The 16,731-nt window shown below is 37.9% G+C and overlaps 1 protein-coding gene across 1 annotated transcript in view; it reads right to left on the bottom strand.

Moving 5' to 3' along the window:
* PLD5 (phospholipase D family member 5) overlaps positions 1-16,731 on the bottom strand; it is a 393,721-nt gene that overhangs the window by 180,865 nt on the left and 196,125 nt on the right. Inside the window, exon 3 of the mRNA XM_004619013.3 lies at positions 12,403-12,571. Coding sequence (XP_004619070.1) covers positions 12,403-12,571 — 169 coding nt within the window. The remainder of the gene's footprint in view (positions 1-12,402; positions 12,572-16,731) is intronic.

Here is a 16,731-nt window from a genome sequence, read left to right as displayed (position 1 = left end):
CTATGTTGTCAGATAATGGTATGGCCCACCAGTCTTTATTTTTTAAGGAGTTGCTTACTTGAAAATTGCTTTCCAACCTTACTTTGAGTCTGTGTTTGCCTTGACTGTTCAAATGCTTTTCTTATAAGCAGCAGGATATTGGATTCAGTATTTCAATCCAGTTTGCAATTCTGTATCTCTTAATTGGTGCATTTAGACCATTGATATTGAGATAGATTATTGTCATGGGGTTTTGTGGCATCTTTATGTAGATGTTTGTTCTGTTTGAGTGTTGTATTGTTGTACAGTAGCCCCTTCAGTCCTTCTTTCAAGATTGGTTTTGAGTGTATGAAGTTCCTGAGCTGTTGTTTGTCCATGAGGTTTTGTACCGTTCCTTCGAGTCTGAGAGTTTTAACTGGATAAAATATTCTTGGTGAGGCTTTCATTTCATTGAGTGTTTTCACTATATCCCACTACTCCTCGGGCCAGGATAGTTTTTTCTGATAAGCCTGCTGTAAATCTAAGTTATGCTCCTTTGTATGTGATTTCCTTCTTTGACTTTGCTCCTTGTAGTACTGTGTTACTATCTGTGGTATTCATTCATTCTGATTATGATGTCTTGGAGTCTTTTTATTAGGATCTCTTTTAGCTGGATGCCTGTATTCTCCAGCTCTGGGAACGTCTCAGCAATGATATCTTTAGATGTTACTACTTCATTGGAGTTTCCTCCCTGTCCTTCTGGTACTGCTATGATTCTTATGTTGTTACTCCTAAATACTTCCCCTAGGTCTCTTTTTGCCCTTGAGCTATTTTGAGATCTTTTTCCATCTTCTGTTGTTGCTTGGATGCTTTCAGTAGTTCATGTTCAAGCTCACTGATTCTGTCCTTGGCTGTTATCATTTACTATTGAGGGCATCCACTGAGTTTTTTTTTTAATTTCATCTACTGAATTTTTTTATTAGTGACACTTCCGTTTGCAGCTTTATTTCTGCTCTCATTTATTCCTGTATTTTATTGTATTTGTATATGCGGGTACTCCCTTTTGAGGCTTCAGGGCTCCTTTCTTCATTCACTCCTCATGGTGAGGATCTTCACAGTTTTCCCATGATGCTGTAGTCAGATGGAGGTGGATCATTCCACTTCACTGTCTGTCCCCTTCCCACTGCCAGGGAGGACCTTGGATAAGCTCAGTTAATGGTGATCTCCTCTTTCCCCTCCAAGGATTTTACCTTTGGTGTTGTGTGACTTGTGTGGGGCCTCTAGTGCTGATTCAAGGGATTTACTATTTTAGATTGGGTTTGTACAGTCTTGTGTTCACCATTATTAGAATATGGTAGGGGCTGGAGTGAGAGCACAGCGGGTAGGGTGTTTGTCTTGCATGCGGCCAACCTGAGTTCGATTCCTCCATCCCTCTCAGAGAGCCCAGCAAGCTACCACGAGTATCCCACCTGCACGGCAGAACCTGGCAAGCTACCGGTGGCTATTCAATATGCCAAAAACAGTAACAACAAGTCTCACAATGGAGACGTTACTGGTGCCCACTTGAGCAAATTGATGAGCAACGGGACGACAGTGCTACAGTGCTACAGTCTTGGAGTATATTTATTGGTGTCTCTTGGGGTATATTTATTGGTGTCTCTTTTAGCTGGTACCCTGTTAGTGGTGAGTTTTAGGGGTATTTTGATTTGAATAGGCTAGTGGACCATTGGCCTAAAGTGGTTGGGGTAGCAAGGCTGACCTCGTAAGAGTTTGGTAAAGGAGACTGAGATATGGGTCCAATGCACTATGAGAGGGGGAAATTAACTGGTTGCTGTGTGAGAGGCTGCCAACCTGAAGGCCATGCCCCATGCCGCTGTTGTGCCTGGGGTAGGAGGGTCCATGCCTTGGTACAGATCCTGGGTTACAGTTTGGGTCCCACTGCTAGAGCACTTCTAAGGAGGCAGGCATCCCCTCTCGCCTGGGCATCTAAGACTGTAGAGGGGGCCTCTTTCTTCACTGTCATCTCTCATTATGCACCCCCCTTAGGTGTACCTGGGGGAGGATGGGCCACATGTTGGTACAGATCCTGGGTTACAGTTCGAGTTTTACTGCCAGCACACTTCTCTCCTTGAGCTTCTCAACCATTCCCAGGAATATACATTCATGTAGACATGGGCTAGACACAGTGCTTGGGTGGTGATATGACACTGTGAACAGAGTAGGTCGAGGTGGTCATTTGGTGCTAGGTATAGATTTTGGACTTTGAGCATGGAAGGCATTGTCCTTAGCCCTTTGAGTTATCACCCTGGTCCCAGTTCCCTATTTTGAGAAAGTATCTGAATAGATTCCAGGGAACTAGTGAATGCAAATATGAGAATCTATAGAAAAAACATTAAGAATACAGATTTTAAAAAACTAAGATAACTTAGTCCATTAGTCCAAATAATTACAAAAGTGTTTTGGAGTCATTAATCATAAATGCGATTAGATTTAAAGAGGTTAAATTTTTGCCAAGCATAGCTCTTATGTGTTGTTATCAGAATGATTTTTTCCTTAGGAAATATATTGGAAAGCAATCAGAACTATAATTAGGATTACAGACAGGAGAAATGAAAACATTCAAAATAATTTTCTTACCCCAATTCAAAAGGAAAATGATCTTTTTTTAACATTTGATAAGTGTTGAGCTTGTGGAATAGGAAAAAAGATACTTTTTAAAAGAAAGGGAGACTCTATAAGCTTATGATATTTTCATGTAACACTGCATTAAGAGTTTTGCTGGAATAATGTTTTAATTGCATAAACAATCATTGTGCTCCTTCCTCTTTTTGGCAATGCAGTAGATAATTATATAAAAATAAATATAACATAGGCCTAAAGTCTAACAGTACAAAATTTCAAATACAAGTTGCTACCCTCTTTCATCAACTATGAGAGAATAATTGGAATAAACAAAATTAAGCAGAATCAGATAAAAGTAGGTTGATTAACTGGGTGAAATACTAACCTGGCCTCTTGAAATCTATAAATGTCAAGGATTATTTATTATACTGGAATGGCTTAAAGCAGTATTGATCTTAGTGGCTAAATTGATTCCCCACATTAGTTATTAAGAAATGTCAAAAGTTGAAAACCCTTTACAAATATTTTAACTAGTCTGAGTTGGGTCTAAGTGGCACTACATTTTAAAATCTTCCTAGAATACAATTTGAGGTCACGGTGAAAACTTCCATAGTGGTATAAGGAGAGAATCCAACTGATAAATGCACACTTTTCTTTTCCCTTTGTTCAGCTAAAGAATATTATGTTAATATTTGTGGTATTTTTAAATTCTCTTGACAGACATCTCAACATTATTAGAAAAAAGTAGGACTATTAATTTTTTTTAATCCTTTTATTATTCTTTTTTAACAAATGGCCCCAGGGATGGGGAGCAGGGGAAGGGGGAGGAGGGGAAGCGAGGCCCCAGCTCCAAAACCCCTCCCCACCTACCCCTTTAGGACTATTAAATTTAAAAGTAAATGCCCTACACTAGAAAAAAAGTTAAAATAGAAACTGTTTTGAGTCCCATTATTCCTTGTTTTACAAATATTATCCAGTCAAATTTATAAGCAGTCATACAAAACATACCTCATCATCTATTTTATAGATGAAGAAATGAAGGATTGGAGAATTTCTGCACTTGCCCAGTAAATCCACAACCACTAAACTAACCTACGAGGGGCTGAGGCGATAGTACAGCAGGCAGGGCATTTGCTTTGGATTCGATCTCCAGAATCCCATAAATTTTCCCCAAGCACCACCAAGAGTAATTACTCAGTGCAGAACCAGGAGTAACCCCTAGGCATCGCTGGGTGTGACTCAAAAATAAAAAAAAAAAAAAAACCAAAACTGAACCCATAAATTTTATTCAGGAATTGAAAATAAAATAACCAACATAAAACTGAGACAAAACAATGAATAATTAGTATTAGTATTATAATAACATTTTCAAAGAATATATATTTTTAATTTTCTCTTGACAATGATCTCTAATTTTCAATATTCCCATTGGAAACACAAAATAAATTATAGGAAGTATGCTAAATAATATAGCAGGAGCCTGAGCAATCCATTTAGGTCTACATCAAAACAAAGGCTATGAGGTCAGGGATATGGCTTAATGAACTGTCACATATTTTGCATATATTTAATCTCCAGCATGATGTAGTCCCTCAGCACCTCCAAAAACAACCCATGAACACTAATTTGGGTAATACTACTGAGTGCATCACCAAAACTAAACAAACGAAACCCTAAAAGAATGCTTAGTCCAGCGATGTAGCCCAGCAGTAGAGTGCTCACCTTCCGTGTCTGAGGCCCTAGATTCAATTCCCTGCACCACAAAATAAAACAAAAACAAAAGACGATATGCATATGTTTCATTATGTATCAGATTCTGCTTTCTTGGGCTTTTGTGCTCCAACCTTCTCATTTCAATAGGATCAGAGAATTATTTAAAGGATCCAGTATCCACTATTCTCATTTCCTTTCAAGTAGAATTGAAACCAATAGCTTCTCTGAATTCATTCGACTCCAAAACATTCTGTAACAAAATAATCACTGTCATCATCACTGTCATTCCATTGCTCACTGATTTGCTCGAGTAGGCACCAGTAACGTCTCCATCGTGAGACTTGTTTTTACTGTTTTTTGACATATTGAATACGCCACGGGGAGCTTGCCAGGCTCTGCTGTGCAGGCGAGATACTCTAAGGAGCTTGCCAGGCTCTCCGAGAGGGGCGGAGGAATTGAACCCAGGTCGGCCACATGCAAGGTGAACGCCCTACCCGCTGCACTATCGCTCCAGCCCAACAAAATAATATATTATTAAATAAACCATAATCAGGCTGCAAGATTATTGGCGACTTTCATTAGTCTTTTACATGGGAGTGGCATTGCAAAAATTCTTTTAGATTCCAAAATTCTTCTCTGCTGCAAAGCATATACAACTGTTTACATGATTAATTAATTAGAGTCTTCAGTAGGCTTTGAGAGCAAATATGGACCCACCTTTGGACATCAGGGATAGGAAAGAAAGAAAAAGTTAATTTGGGAAGTCTTAAAAGATGTAGAGTTAGTAAGATGATGGGGGCTGGGAATAAGCAGTGTATTTCCAGTCAACCATAGCTGACTACCTGAATGCAAGCTTCAGTCAGATGGGTGAGGATGAGGGAATTGTAGTTTGAAATATAGAGTGATAACAAAAAACACTAATTGTACCATTTACTGATATAAGGACACTGTGACTGAAACATAACAAAGAGGCTTACAAATTGGTAAAATAAAAGCCCTTGTACAGGACCTGGAGGTAGGGTGCTCACCTTGCATGCGGCTGACCTGGATTCGCTACCCAGCATTCCATATGGTTTCCAAGAACCACCAGGATTCTGCACTCTGAGTGCAGACCCAGGAATAAACCATGAGAATTACTGGATGTGGCCCAACACCCCTGACCCCGCCAAAAAGCGCCCTTGTACTATATATAGGTCAACCTCTATTTAGGTCCAATTAGAGATCCTTTTTGTTTTTGTTTTTGTTTATTTTTGTTTTCAGGCCACACCAAGTGGTGCTCAGGACTGACTCCTGGCTCTGTGCTCATAGGTTACTCCAGACAGGGCTTGGTGATCTAAAGTGGGTCAGTTGCACGCAAGGCAAGCACACTATCATCTGCACTATCACTCTGGTTCCTAGAAATACTTTTTAAGAAAGAAGAGAGCAAGTTTTAAGACAGGATCTGGAGATGTGATTGCATGTAGGTGCAGTTGTTTGGATTATATATAATGTGTATCCCACTAATTCTCAGGAGATTGTATTTGCTCCAAATGTTAACTGTATTCCACCAACATCAAAGTGAGATCACCTTATTATATGGAACTTCAACTTAAAGAACACAAACATCAAGGGCTGGAGAGATATCACAGAAGCAAACTGCTTGCCCTGTATATAGCCAAACTGGGTCAATGCTAGGCACTACGTAGAGTCCTCTGAGCACCACCGGCAATGATCCCTGGACACCAAATCAGGAGTTATCCCTCAATACCAGGAGGTATGGTAAAGAAAAATAACACAGAATACAAAAATAAAAATAAAAACCACAAAGGAATTAAAAACAGCTAAAGAACTAACCCCTTTTGTGGTGTTATGTATGGAAATAGGAATACAAAATGGGGTTGACCACACTCAAGGCAAACAACCTTACCTATTGTGCTATCTCTCTGATTTCTCAATTATTTCTGTTGGCCTAAAACTAAGACCTACCAACTATATACTGTGCAGAAATAGTATCCTAGCTTATATATTAAAATATGACCTCCTAGATTAGTGAATTTTCAAATATTTTAAGTTAGAAAAATAATTCTAAATTAAATTTTTTTCAAAATTAAAAAAGGATGACCTCTCGTTATTTGGTAAGCATGATAAATGAAAATTAATTTAAAAGATGAGCACCTAGTTAATTTCATATCAATAGATCTTTATCTGCACCTCATTCATTTTTTATTTGATTTCTTATATTAAATTTTGGATTTTACCCAATAAACTAGGTAAAGTCTTTGGTAAATTAGGAATTTTGCCCAATTAGGAATTAGATAAGTCTTTGTCAATCACAACTCCTTATAGTGGAATTTTCCTCAGTAGTCTTCATTAATCGACACTTAAATTCTATAAACATATGGTGAATTTTGGAGCTTGCTTGAATCCATTTAGTTCCCAGAGTAGATACATCTCTTCCAGACCTGCAAATTAGCTCTCGCCTTGCAAAAGAACCAAAACGAAATTAGGCTCAAATATAGGGAGTCAGATGGTTTTATTTTTTAGGCTTCTTGGGTCACACGTGGCAATGCTCGAGAATTACTCCTGGCTCTGCACTTAGGAATCACTCCTAGCGGTGCTCAGGGGACCAAATGGGATACCAGGGACCGCCTCCAGGTCAGCTGCGTGCAAGGCAAACACTCTACCCACTGTACTATTGCTCTGGCCTGAGTCAGTTGGTTTTAAACTGCAAAGAACCCTGCTTTTTGGAGAGAACAAGAGGCAGTAGTGAGCTCTCTTGGGCAGGCCTATTACACTGGAAACCAACCTCCAACACACTCCTAACATATAATGATGAGAAGTAATAGGAAAGATAGTTCAATCTGGGGTTTCTGCCTATTGCTGCGTTAATCCAGCAATAGTCATGTCATTTCCAGAAAGTGAAAAGCTCAATTTTCTGGGAGTTTTTGGCTTTACTACCATTAATAACTGAAATAGAAAATTCTGTAGCAAAAACTTAAAGTAAGTACCATTACCTTTGAGACCGGGTGGTTGTGGAGACAGGAATCTCATACTGTTACTCAAGGCTGGAACAACAGTAAAAAAAATTGTTTTGAAACCTTGAGTAAGTAATTATGTCATGTCTGGCAACCCTAATAGCTGCTCTAAAGTGGAAGATAGAAAATATGGCTATTAGATTTATGAGTTTCTCGTGAGATTACTCAAGAGGATTATTAAAAGTGTAGACAATATAATTACATTCATTACATTGCAGAGTCTCCTGCCCCCGCGCCTGGCAGTCTTTACCAGGGCCCCTCAGAGTTGGGCAGGTTGCGTTTCCCTCCCCGAGCAGAGCCCCGGCAGCCAAAGACCTCCAGAACCCAGCCACAGCCATGCTCAAGGCCACTTTCCACATGCTCGGATGAGCCTCATGCATGAAGGAACTGGCAGAGGAACCCAGGTGTACGGGGCCTGTGGCTGAGATCTCCAAGCCTGCTCAGATCAGGACTGGGCCTCCTCCACCGAGACCCCCGATTTTCAGTAGCTAGGTAGTCACACCTACAAACTGCCCCCAGCACCGTGTAATCCCATCAATGGCCAACATCCAGAAGACTATAAAACAAAGCTCCTGGAAGTTTGAGACCTCTTATTGTCTAGTTCTCCCTCTTGGAGAAACTGGCAAGCTACCGAGAGTATCCTGCCCACATGGCAGAGCCTGGCAAGTTCCCCGTGGCATACTTGATATGCCAAAAACAGTAACAATGATGGGTCTCATTCCCCTGACCCTGAAAGAGCCTCCGATGTGGCACTATTGAAAAGGATGAGTAAAGAGAGGCTGCTAAAATCTCAGGGCTAAGACGAATGGAGACGTTATTGGCGCCCACTCAAGCAAATTGATGAACAACGCATACAGTGATACAGTGATTCATTACATACATTACATTCATTAAAATATACATTCATTCATTACATATGCATTCATTACATACATCACATTACATTCATTACAATATACAATTATATTTATTAAGGACAAACGGATGAATTAAAGAGAGAATTGGTCTTTTTTTCACATAGAATTTATCGAAAATGTAGGGAACATAACAGCCAACTTGGAAAAATATTCTTATTATTATTGTGGGAATATAGATTACAACATATTAATATTTGTACTTCAAGTGTACAATGTCACTGCATAACACTCACAACCAAAGAGCTAATATTCCTCCACCACTGTCTCTAGTTCCCATCTTATTTCCCACCCCAGCTCTGATACAGAGCTTATGTTTGTTTTATTGGTCAGGGTGTTTGAGGGTTTGTGTAGGAGTGGTAGCATTGAGTGCAACTGGGGATGGTGGTGGGTGTTTTCTATTTGTTTGCTTAAATAAAGTAGATTTCCACTGGACTCCTGGGGAAATTTTGATTCCATCTCTTTGCTTTGTTTCTTTATATACCATCTATGACCATCTGTAATTTGCTTTTCTTTTTCTGACTTCTTTTGCTTAACACATTACTTTCTCTTTCTCTCCCTGTGACAATAGCAATATGAAAGATTTCATTATTTTTCTTCTTTTTTTTTTTTTTTTGCTTTTTGGGTCACACCTGGTGATTCACAGGTGTCACTCCTGGCTCTGCACTTAGGAGTTACCCCTGGCAGTGCTCAGGGGACCATATGGGATGCTGCGAATTGAACCCGGGTCAGCCACATGCAAGGCAAATGCCCTACCCGCTGTACTATCACTCCAGCCCCTCGTTATTTTTCTTATACCTGAGAAATATTCCATTATGTATATAAACTACAATATCTTTTCTTTGGGGGGCTTGTGATTACACTTTGCAGTGTCGAGGGCTTACATCTGGCTCTGAGCTCAGGGATCACTTCTGATAGTGCTTCAAAGTACCAGGGACCAAGACCAGATCAGTCATGGTCCCAGTCCACTGCACTATTTCTATGACCCAAGCACAATTTCCTTATTCACTCATTGTTAGAAACGGGAGATTTTGTTTGTTTTACAGACCCTGTCTATAAATAGTTCTCAAGAAATGACTTTGGTGTAAATATGAAATTGAAGTTGTGGCTGTGAGTTCCTTGTTGGAATCTCTGAAACACCAAGGCTGGTGGGGGCCTCATGTTTCCACACACCTAGATTAAAAAGGCTCTAAACAGTGTATAGGAGGAAGTCCCAGAGCACCACGAGTCACATATCAAAGGAAAGAAAGACCCATGTGCAAATTAGCTATCTGTAGCTATGACATTTTTCTAATATAGTGGTATACAATTAGATACTCAGGAAGCTTGGTTATGTTTTTAGTTGTACCATTTTAGGCCTTAAAAGAACAGAAGTATCTTTAAATGAGAAGAAGTCAGGAGCTTCAAAATTCTACTGGCAGGAAGCTAAGAAAATGTATGATATCTTCTTTAGTGTCGTATGATACAGTTGCTGAAAATCTGGAGTGTTTTACAACCAATATTACCTAACTAAAAGAAAAAGAAAATAAATAAGTTTCAAAAATTAAGGACTTATGGAAAATCACTTTATTAAACAAGAGAGGACACAGAGGTGAAAAAAATAATTTATTAGGACTAGGAAAGTGCTACATAGGAGCTGAACTAGATTCTAGTATAGAAATATTCCTTTTTTCTCCTTGTATGTTGGAAAGCTAGTGACATGTGCTTGACTGGACTTAAGCATTGTTATGGTCTCAGAACTCATGTATTTTTCATTTTCCCCTCTTAGATATAATAAATATAATAGCAATATCTATTATAGTGATATTATCCCTGTCTCATCATTTTATGTTGGGACTGTGTTTAAGTCACCTAAAGTAGACATGAGAAGACTCACCTGGACCCAGAACTATGCAAAAAAGCAATCCTGAACTTAGAGCCTTCAGATTTTGTATGGAGAAGAGATGTAGACGGCAGCATTAAAGAGAACTATGGTATATCATTTCCAAGGCCAGCAATTTTCATTTCTATATGGATACTCCTGCTCCCATTTTAGACTGTGACTTGCTTTTGGCTAGTAGAATAACAGCAACCTTCTGGAATTCCAGAGCTCAATGTCTTAGGAAGCCTCCTAGTTTCTGCTTTTGTTCCTTAAAGGTAAAACCACCATGTAAACAATTTGAACTACTTCACTTAATAAGTCAAAGCAGTAAAGTAAAGTCGTTTAAGGTTAACATGAGGTTAGATATGAGCGGAGAGTCTGTGTCAGATAAGTCACCTCAGCCAACATTGTGTTCATTAGAGTTGTGTTCTTTCTGTCAAACTCTGACCAGGATAATGCATAAATAAATAATAATTATTTTTAAACGACTAAGTTTTAGGAAAATATATGTTACAACAAATATCTATAACACATTGTCAAACACAGTAGAGGCAGAAAGATGAAGAATATAATTTAAAATGTATTTACAATGTGTGGGGTCGGAGCGATAGCACAGCGGGTAGGGCGTTTGCCTTGCACGCAGCCGACCCAGGTTTGATCCCCGGCATCCCATATGGTCCCCCAAGCACCGCCAGGAGTAATTCCTGAGTGCAGAGCCAGGAGTAACCCCTGAGCATTGCTGGGTGTGACCCAAAAAGCAAAAAAAAAAAAAAAAAGTATTTACAATGTGTTCAGTATCTCTAACATACATCCAAATTAGCAGAAATAGTTTTCTTTATTTGTACTTCCTGTGTTACAAAGTCCAAACCTAAGAGTTTTGGAAACACTTTATAATATAAATTCCTGAATGTATCAGTACCTAAAAATGTCCTTATTATTGCTAGGCAGTCATAACAATAAGTTTTTGTGTTCCAAATAATGCTGCAATAAAGACCCTTGTTTCTGTGTTAAAAATGTATGTAATTTGGTTTTGTTATCACTGGGGTTTGTCTTCATCTATTTTCTGATCTCCTTTGACTTTAAATCTATATTTAGTAATAGTTTTAAAGTACTAATCACTAACGTACTAATCACGAAAGGCAGTGATTATAGGTTTAATGCCAACATATTCTGTGTATTTAAAAAGACAAAATTAATTTTTCTTAGCCCATACAGAGAATTTATGTATCAGTGATTTTCAATAGCCTGGGTAGCTCTTTCTACACTATCATGGTTCACATCAATATAAAGGAAAAAATATAATGGAAAATAATTGGAATGCTTTTCTTATCTACAGGACATTTCATTCAGAAATCATTTGAACCATTTAGTCAATTTTCTAAATGTTAGTTTGTAATTAGAACATTCTTCCCCTATTAGCTCAAATGTGATAGTTATGAATATACAACTTTATGGGGTGAAAGAGTAAGTACCCTCATTCTATCCCTGACCACATATGTCCCCCAAGCACTGCCTAGGAAAGATCCTTGGAGCACAGAACAGTGTATAAGCCCCAAACACTGCTGGGTAAGACACCAAAACAAAATAATAATTATAATAGTAATATGCTACATACTTTGAAGATTTACTCCACTCTTAAAAATAAGTTAAGTTCACCCAAAATGAGAGAGAGAGTGAGAGCACAAGGGTATGCCCTGCCACAGAAGTGGGGTGGAGTGTGAGGGATAAGGTGGGGGTGAGAGGAGGCACACTGGGATCATTGGTGGTGGAGAATGGGCACTGATGGAAGGATGGGTACTGAGCATTGTATGACTGAAATGCATGCACAAAAGTTTGTAAGTCTGTAACTGTACCTCACGGTGATTCACTAATAAAAATTTAAAAAATAATAATGATAAGTTAAGTTGGTTGACTTTCTCCTAGAGGCAAATTATGCTACTAGGTAATCAAACAAATACCTCTACAAGCAAATATGGAATTATAACTATAAATATGCAGGTTGTGCAAAGCAAAATTCTGGTGTGTTCCATCAAAGACCACCGTATGAATGTTATCCTTTGAAGTTGTCCAATATAGCAAAGCTACATGCAGTCTCTTGCACACAAAGATTAATCATGATTGTGCACTTAAAAGCTGGTTATTCTAGTCGGAGTGAATTAAGTGACATAATTAACAAGGGCACATACACATAATGATGTACATATACTAGGGGTGAAAGTAGCCTGAAAAATGAGCTTCAGCTTGTAAAGTGAGGACAAGAATATCAAGCAATATAAAATGCACATAAACAAAATCATCACAAAGAGAGGATGCAGCTTACCTGACATGCTGATGGATGACTGTGGTTGAGATCCCAATGGGAAGACACTATGTCAACAGACTTTTTCGCCATGCTGAGTAAATTCATCCAGCCTTGGAAAAGTGGTAAGTGAAATGGTGCATTTTCTGAATAGTTAAGGCCTTCAGGAATATTTTCAACCAGGGCAACTCTTAGAAAAAATTTTGGAAAAAAAAAAACAGAACCAAAATCTAGTCAAATTTGAAGCCACAGAAACATGCATACAGAGACACATGAAAAATATTCTAAATTATTTCTGAATCTATATATTTCTCATATTTTATTTCTCCAATAGTCTTACATTTTCCTAGTTCAACATCTTCTGGGAATTTATGCCCTGATTTTCTTTTCTGATCTTTTTTTCTTCACAATTAGCCTTATAGTTCAGAAAATGTGTTCCTCACACAATTTCAAACTAGTACTGGGAAAAAAATGGAAACTTTCTACACAAATGTTTTCTTTTACTAGTATATTTCTCTGGCACCCACTTTGGAACAATGTAATTATTTTACTGTTAATTTTTTTTTGTGAGTGCAGGGCTCAAATTCAGGGCCTCACACCAACAAGGCATGTACTCTAGTACTGAAAAACATCTAATCTCCCTTCCCTACTCCATATCTCTGTAAACTGGTGAGACCATAATTTTGGCATGCCTTCAGAATCCAATACACTGTTGGATATAATATTAAACTTTATAAATGCTATCATTATTGTTTAACACTTATTAATGATCCCTAGCCTAGGACATAAAGTAGTTTTAAGGGAAAAGTTATAAAAACCTTCCTACTGCAGGACTTTATGAGTCAAAGGTAAGAAATCGAGAAAATAATAGTGATAATAGAGTCTCAAATAGACTAAAAGTTATATCTTAATAATGTGTCTCCTTTTCTATGATTCACATATACTGATAACACATGTGATGTGTTTGCTTGGCTTTCCTTGGTGTTGCAATTAAGGTTGCTTTGTTTGATTTCTGAATTTGCAGGTGACACATAACTTTTTTTTTAATGAATCACCATGGAGATAGTTACAGACTTACAAACCTTCGTGATTAGGTTTCAATCATGCAATGATCGAGTACCCATCCCTCCACCAGTGCCAATTCTCCACCAACTATGTTCCCAGTATTCCTCCCACCACCCCTACCCCAGCTGCCCGCCCCACCTCCCCAACTCTGTGGCAGACAAATTCCCTTTTACTCTCTCTCGATCCTTTTCGGTGTTATAGTTTGCAATACAGATACTAAGTGGCCATCATGTTTGGTCCACAATCTACTTTCAGCACGCATCTCCTATCTGGAGTGAGCCCTCCAAGCATCATTTGTGAACTATAGAGTAACATAATGGGAAACTAGAGATAAATGGAGAGGAGGACACATGAACATGTTGGGGAAAGAGCTTAAAAGATTGGAGCATATGGCTAATATGCAGAAGCCCCAGGTTTGTTCACTAGCACCACAAGAAGTGAGACAGGAGTTGCCCTTGAGGACCTGTGTACTAAGTATTACCCTAAAACAAACTAACCAAATATTTTGAAAAGTTTAATGAATGGATAAATATTATTTTTTCAGTTTAAGAAATTTAAATACTTTTGCAATTATTAAATGAAAACACAAACCCTTTTTTCTCTTTTCTGAACATCTAAAATCTTTTTTAAGTTTAGACACCATGATTTAGAATATTTAATGATAAGTTCCCATACACAAAATGTTCTAATATCACATTCTCTACTTTCAAACTCTTTTGAAAATATCTTGAAGTAGTTCTAGAACAAAGATAATTTTTCACCATGTACTCCAGTTCTAGGTACATAATTATTTAAGAATTCCGTAAAATTCTTTTAACTACATAAATTTTTGGTGTCCAACACATATCCAAATATTTTCATGCAATTTTAAATGAGATTTTATTTAGTCAGTATTGTAAATAGAAAGAATATCACTACTTAAATACTAAGGTTCACTTGATGAATCAAGAGAATTAGTCAATACGGGTTTGGGATATGTATCTCAGAGATATTTTTGGTGATCCAATCATATCACCACTACCTACATTACCTATAAAAGTTTTTAACATTGGTTGAACCCTACGAGCCAAGTCACGCAAATAATTATATATTGCACAGAAGTGACAATGATGATTCTTCTTAGTCCTGTGGAATTTCTTTATTTCTGTATTTCTTTCTTTATTGTTTTTAACAGTTTCACAGTTTACTTACAAATAGAACTTAACAATACAATGGATGTACTCTCAAAGATTTGGCCATGAAATTGGGTATTGCACTAGACAATTTGGGGCACTCAAGGGGCCAGAAGCACCTTCCTGCTAACACCAGCTGACTTTTTTTTTGTGGGGGGAAGGGACATTTTAGGGTGTGTGTGTGTGTGTGTGTGTATCAGGGGTATCGGGGGCCAAATGACTGGAACTTCACGAGTTGTACTGATGGATGTCTAGCACAGTGAGTCCTGTGGAATTTATAATTAGAGAGGTTGTTTCACACCTAAATGATTTCAATAGGAAATAAATTCAAAGAAATGATGAAACAAGTATAAGATTAATTAGACAATACATCATCTAAGTACTATTGTGGCATAAATTAGGAAGAAAGATAATTATACTTGAGGGAAACTGGAATTAGAAGAAACAGGATTTGAGTGAATCATCAAATATATAATTTTATGGGTATTTGGAAAAGAAAAATATTTTAGGTAGAGGGAGATGCTTGTAAGACATCATGTATTTGTGTATTGTGAGTCACAAATTTGTGCATTGGTGAGTCACAAGGGTTATAAGGTATCTGAATTATGATGACAGAAACTTGACAGGGAACAGTTTCTAATATTGTTTCAATGTGGAGCCATAGCATAGCAGTAGGGCATTTGCCTTGCACGCAGCTGACCTGGGTTCGATTCCTCCGCACCTCTCGGAGAGCCTGGCAAGCTACCAAGAGTATCTTGCCTGCACAGCAGAGCAGAGCCTGGCAAGCTACCCATGGCGTATTCAATATCCCAAAAACAATAACAACAAGTCTCAAATTGGAGACGTTACTGGTGCCCGCTTGAGCAAATCAATGAGCAAAGGGATGACAGTGACAGTGATAGTGAACCAGGAAGAGAAGTTCAAACATAATTTTGATGTATTTGTATATAACCACATATATTTTAGGTGTTAACTCTAACAGCATTCTTGGGTTCTACTGGAATGAAAGAGATAAGCAAAAGACAAATCAGATGAGAAGCAATTACAATGAATCAGAAAAGAAAAACATGAAATTTTAATTAGGTTAATAGAAATATAATTATGCATGATTTTAATGAGAATATTAGAAAAAAATTGAAATATTTAGTGCTTAGTGATTATGAGGAAATGTGTGAAAGAGAAATATATGGAAATCAACGATGGCAGATATTTTTTCAGGGCAATACATTCCTTTAACTGGAATAATATAATCACCTCCACATGTCTCATTTAATTAATAATCTTACTCTTCTCCAAACCATTTTTATATACTACAATTAGAGTAATATTTTGAGACCATAAATATAAACACTTGGATGTCTGATCAAAATTTCCTAAGGACTCCTTCACTGTCTTTCAAATGTTGTCTCCATATAGCACAGCATGGTTAACAAGTGTTTACTCCCCTTTTATTATTCTTATCCCTTAAGAAATTACTAGTTCAAAGTAAAAATGCTTAGAGATTGATTGGGTAAAATGGGTTGAAGTCCAATAAAACTGACAGAGAACACAGAAATGGAAGTATACTGGAGATGCATATAGATTTCTAAAGAAGGAAAAAATGATGGCAAAATAAGCCAAAGAAAGGATGGACATTTAGGGAGAAAGACTACTGGATGGAGACTCAGGGAGATGGACCTGGGAGATATCCTGAAAGCAGATACCAGCATTTGAGAGAGCATGCGTCTTTGAGGCTCCGTAGCATGAAGGTATCCCCAAGTGACTAACTTCATATGACATCCCTTGACCCCACCCTTTCAGTTAGGCTTTGAAGAGGGCTTTGTGTTCCTGTAGGTAGCCAGGATGAAAAAAATTCATACCAGAGCCACATAAGTGGCCAGGCAAGAACTATACAGAAACAATATTATTAATAAACTTAAACACATCTGCTGCAGGAGCAAAGATACCAGGACCTTCCGGACATCGACATATTGCCAGCTTCAAGCATAGGATGACCTCTGGATATAAACAGCACTACCAAACAACACTGATCCAGTCTAACCCTCCTCAAGTTTAAATGTAACATCTAGGACAGTGAGAAAAACAAAAGAACCCTGCAATATTATTAAAAGAT

The sequence above is a fragment of the Sorex araneus genome, chromosome 9 (genome assembly GCF_027595985.1).
Source record: "Sorex araneus isolate mSorAra2 chromosome 9, mSorAra2.pri, whole genome shotgun sequence".
NCBI classification, from domain to species: domain Eukaryota; kingdom Metazoa; phylum Chordata; class Mammalia; order Eulipotyphla; family Soricidae; genus Sorex; species Sorex araneus.
This window is presented reverse-complemented; position numbering and strand designations above follow the sequence as displayed.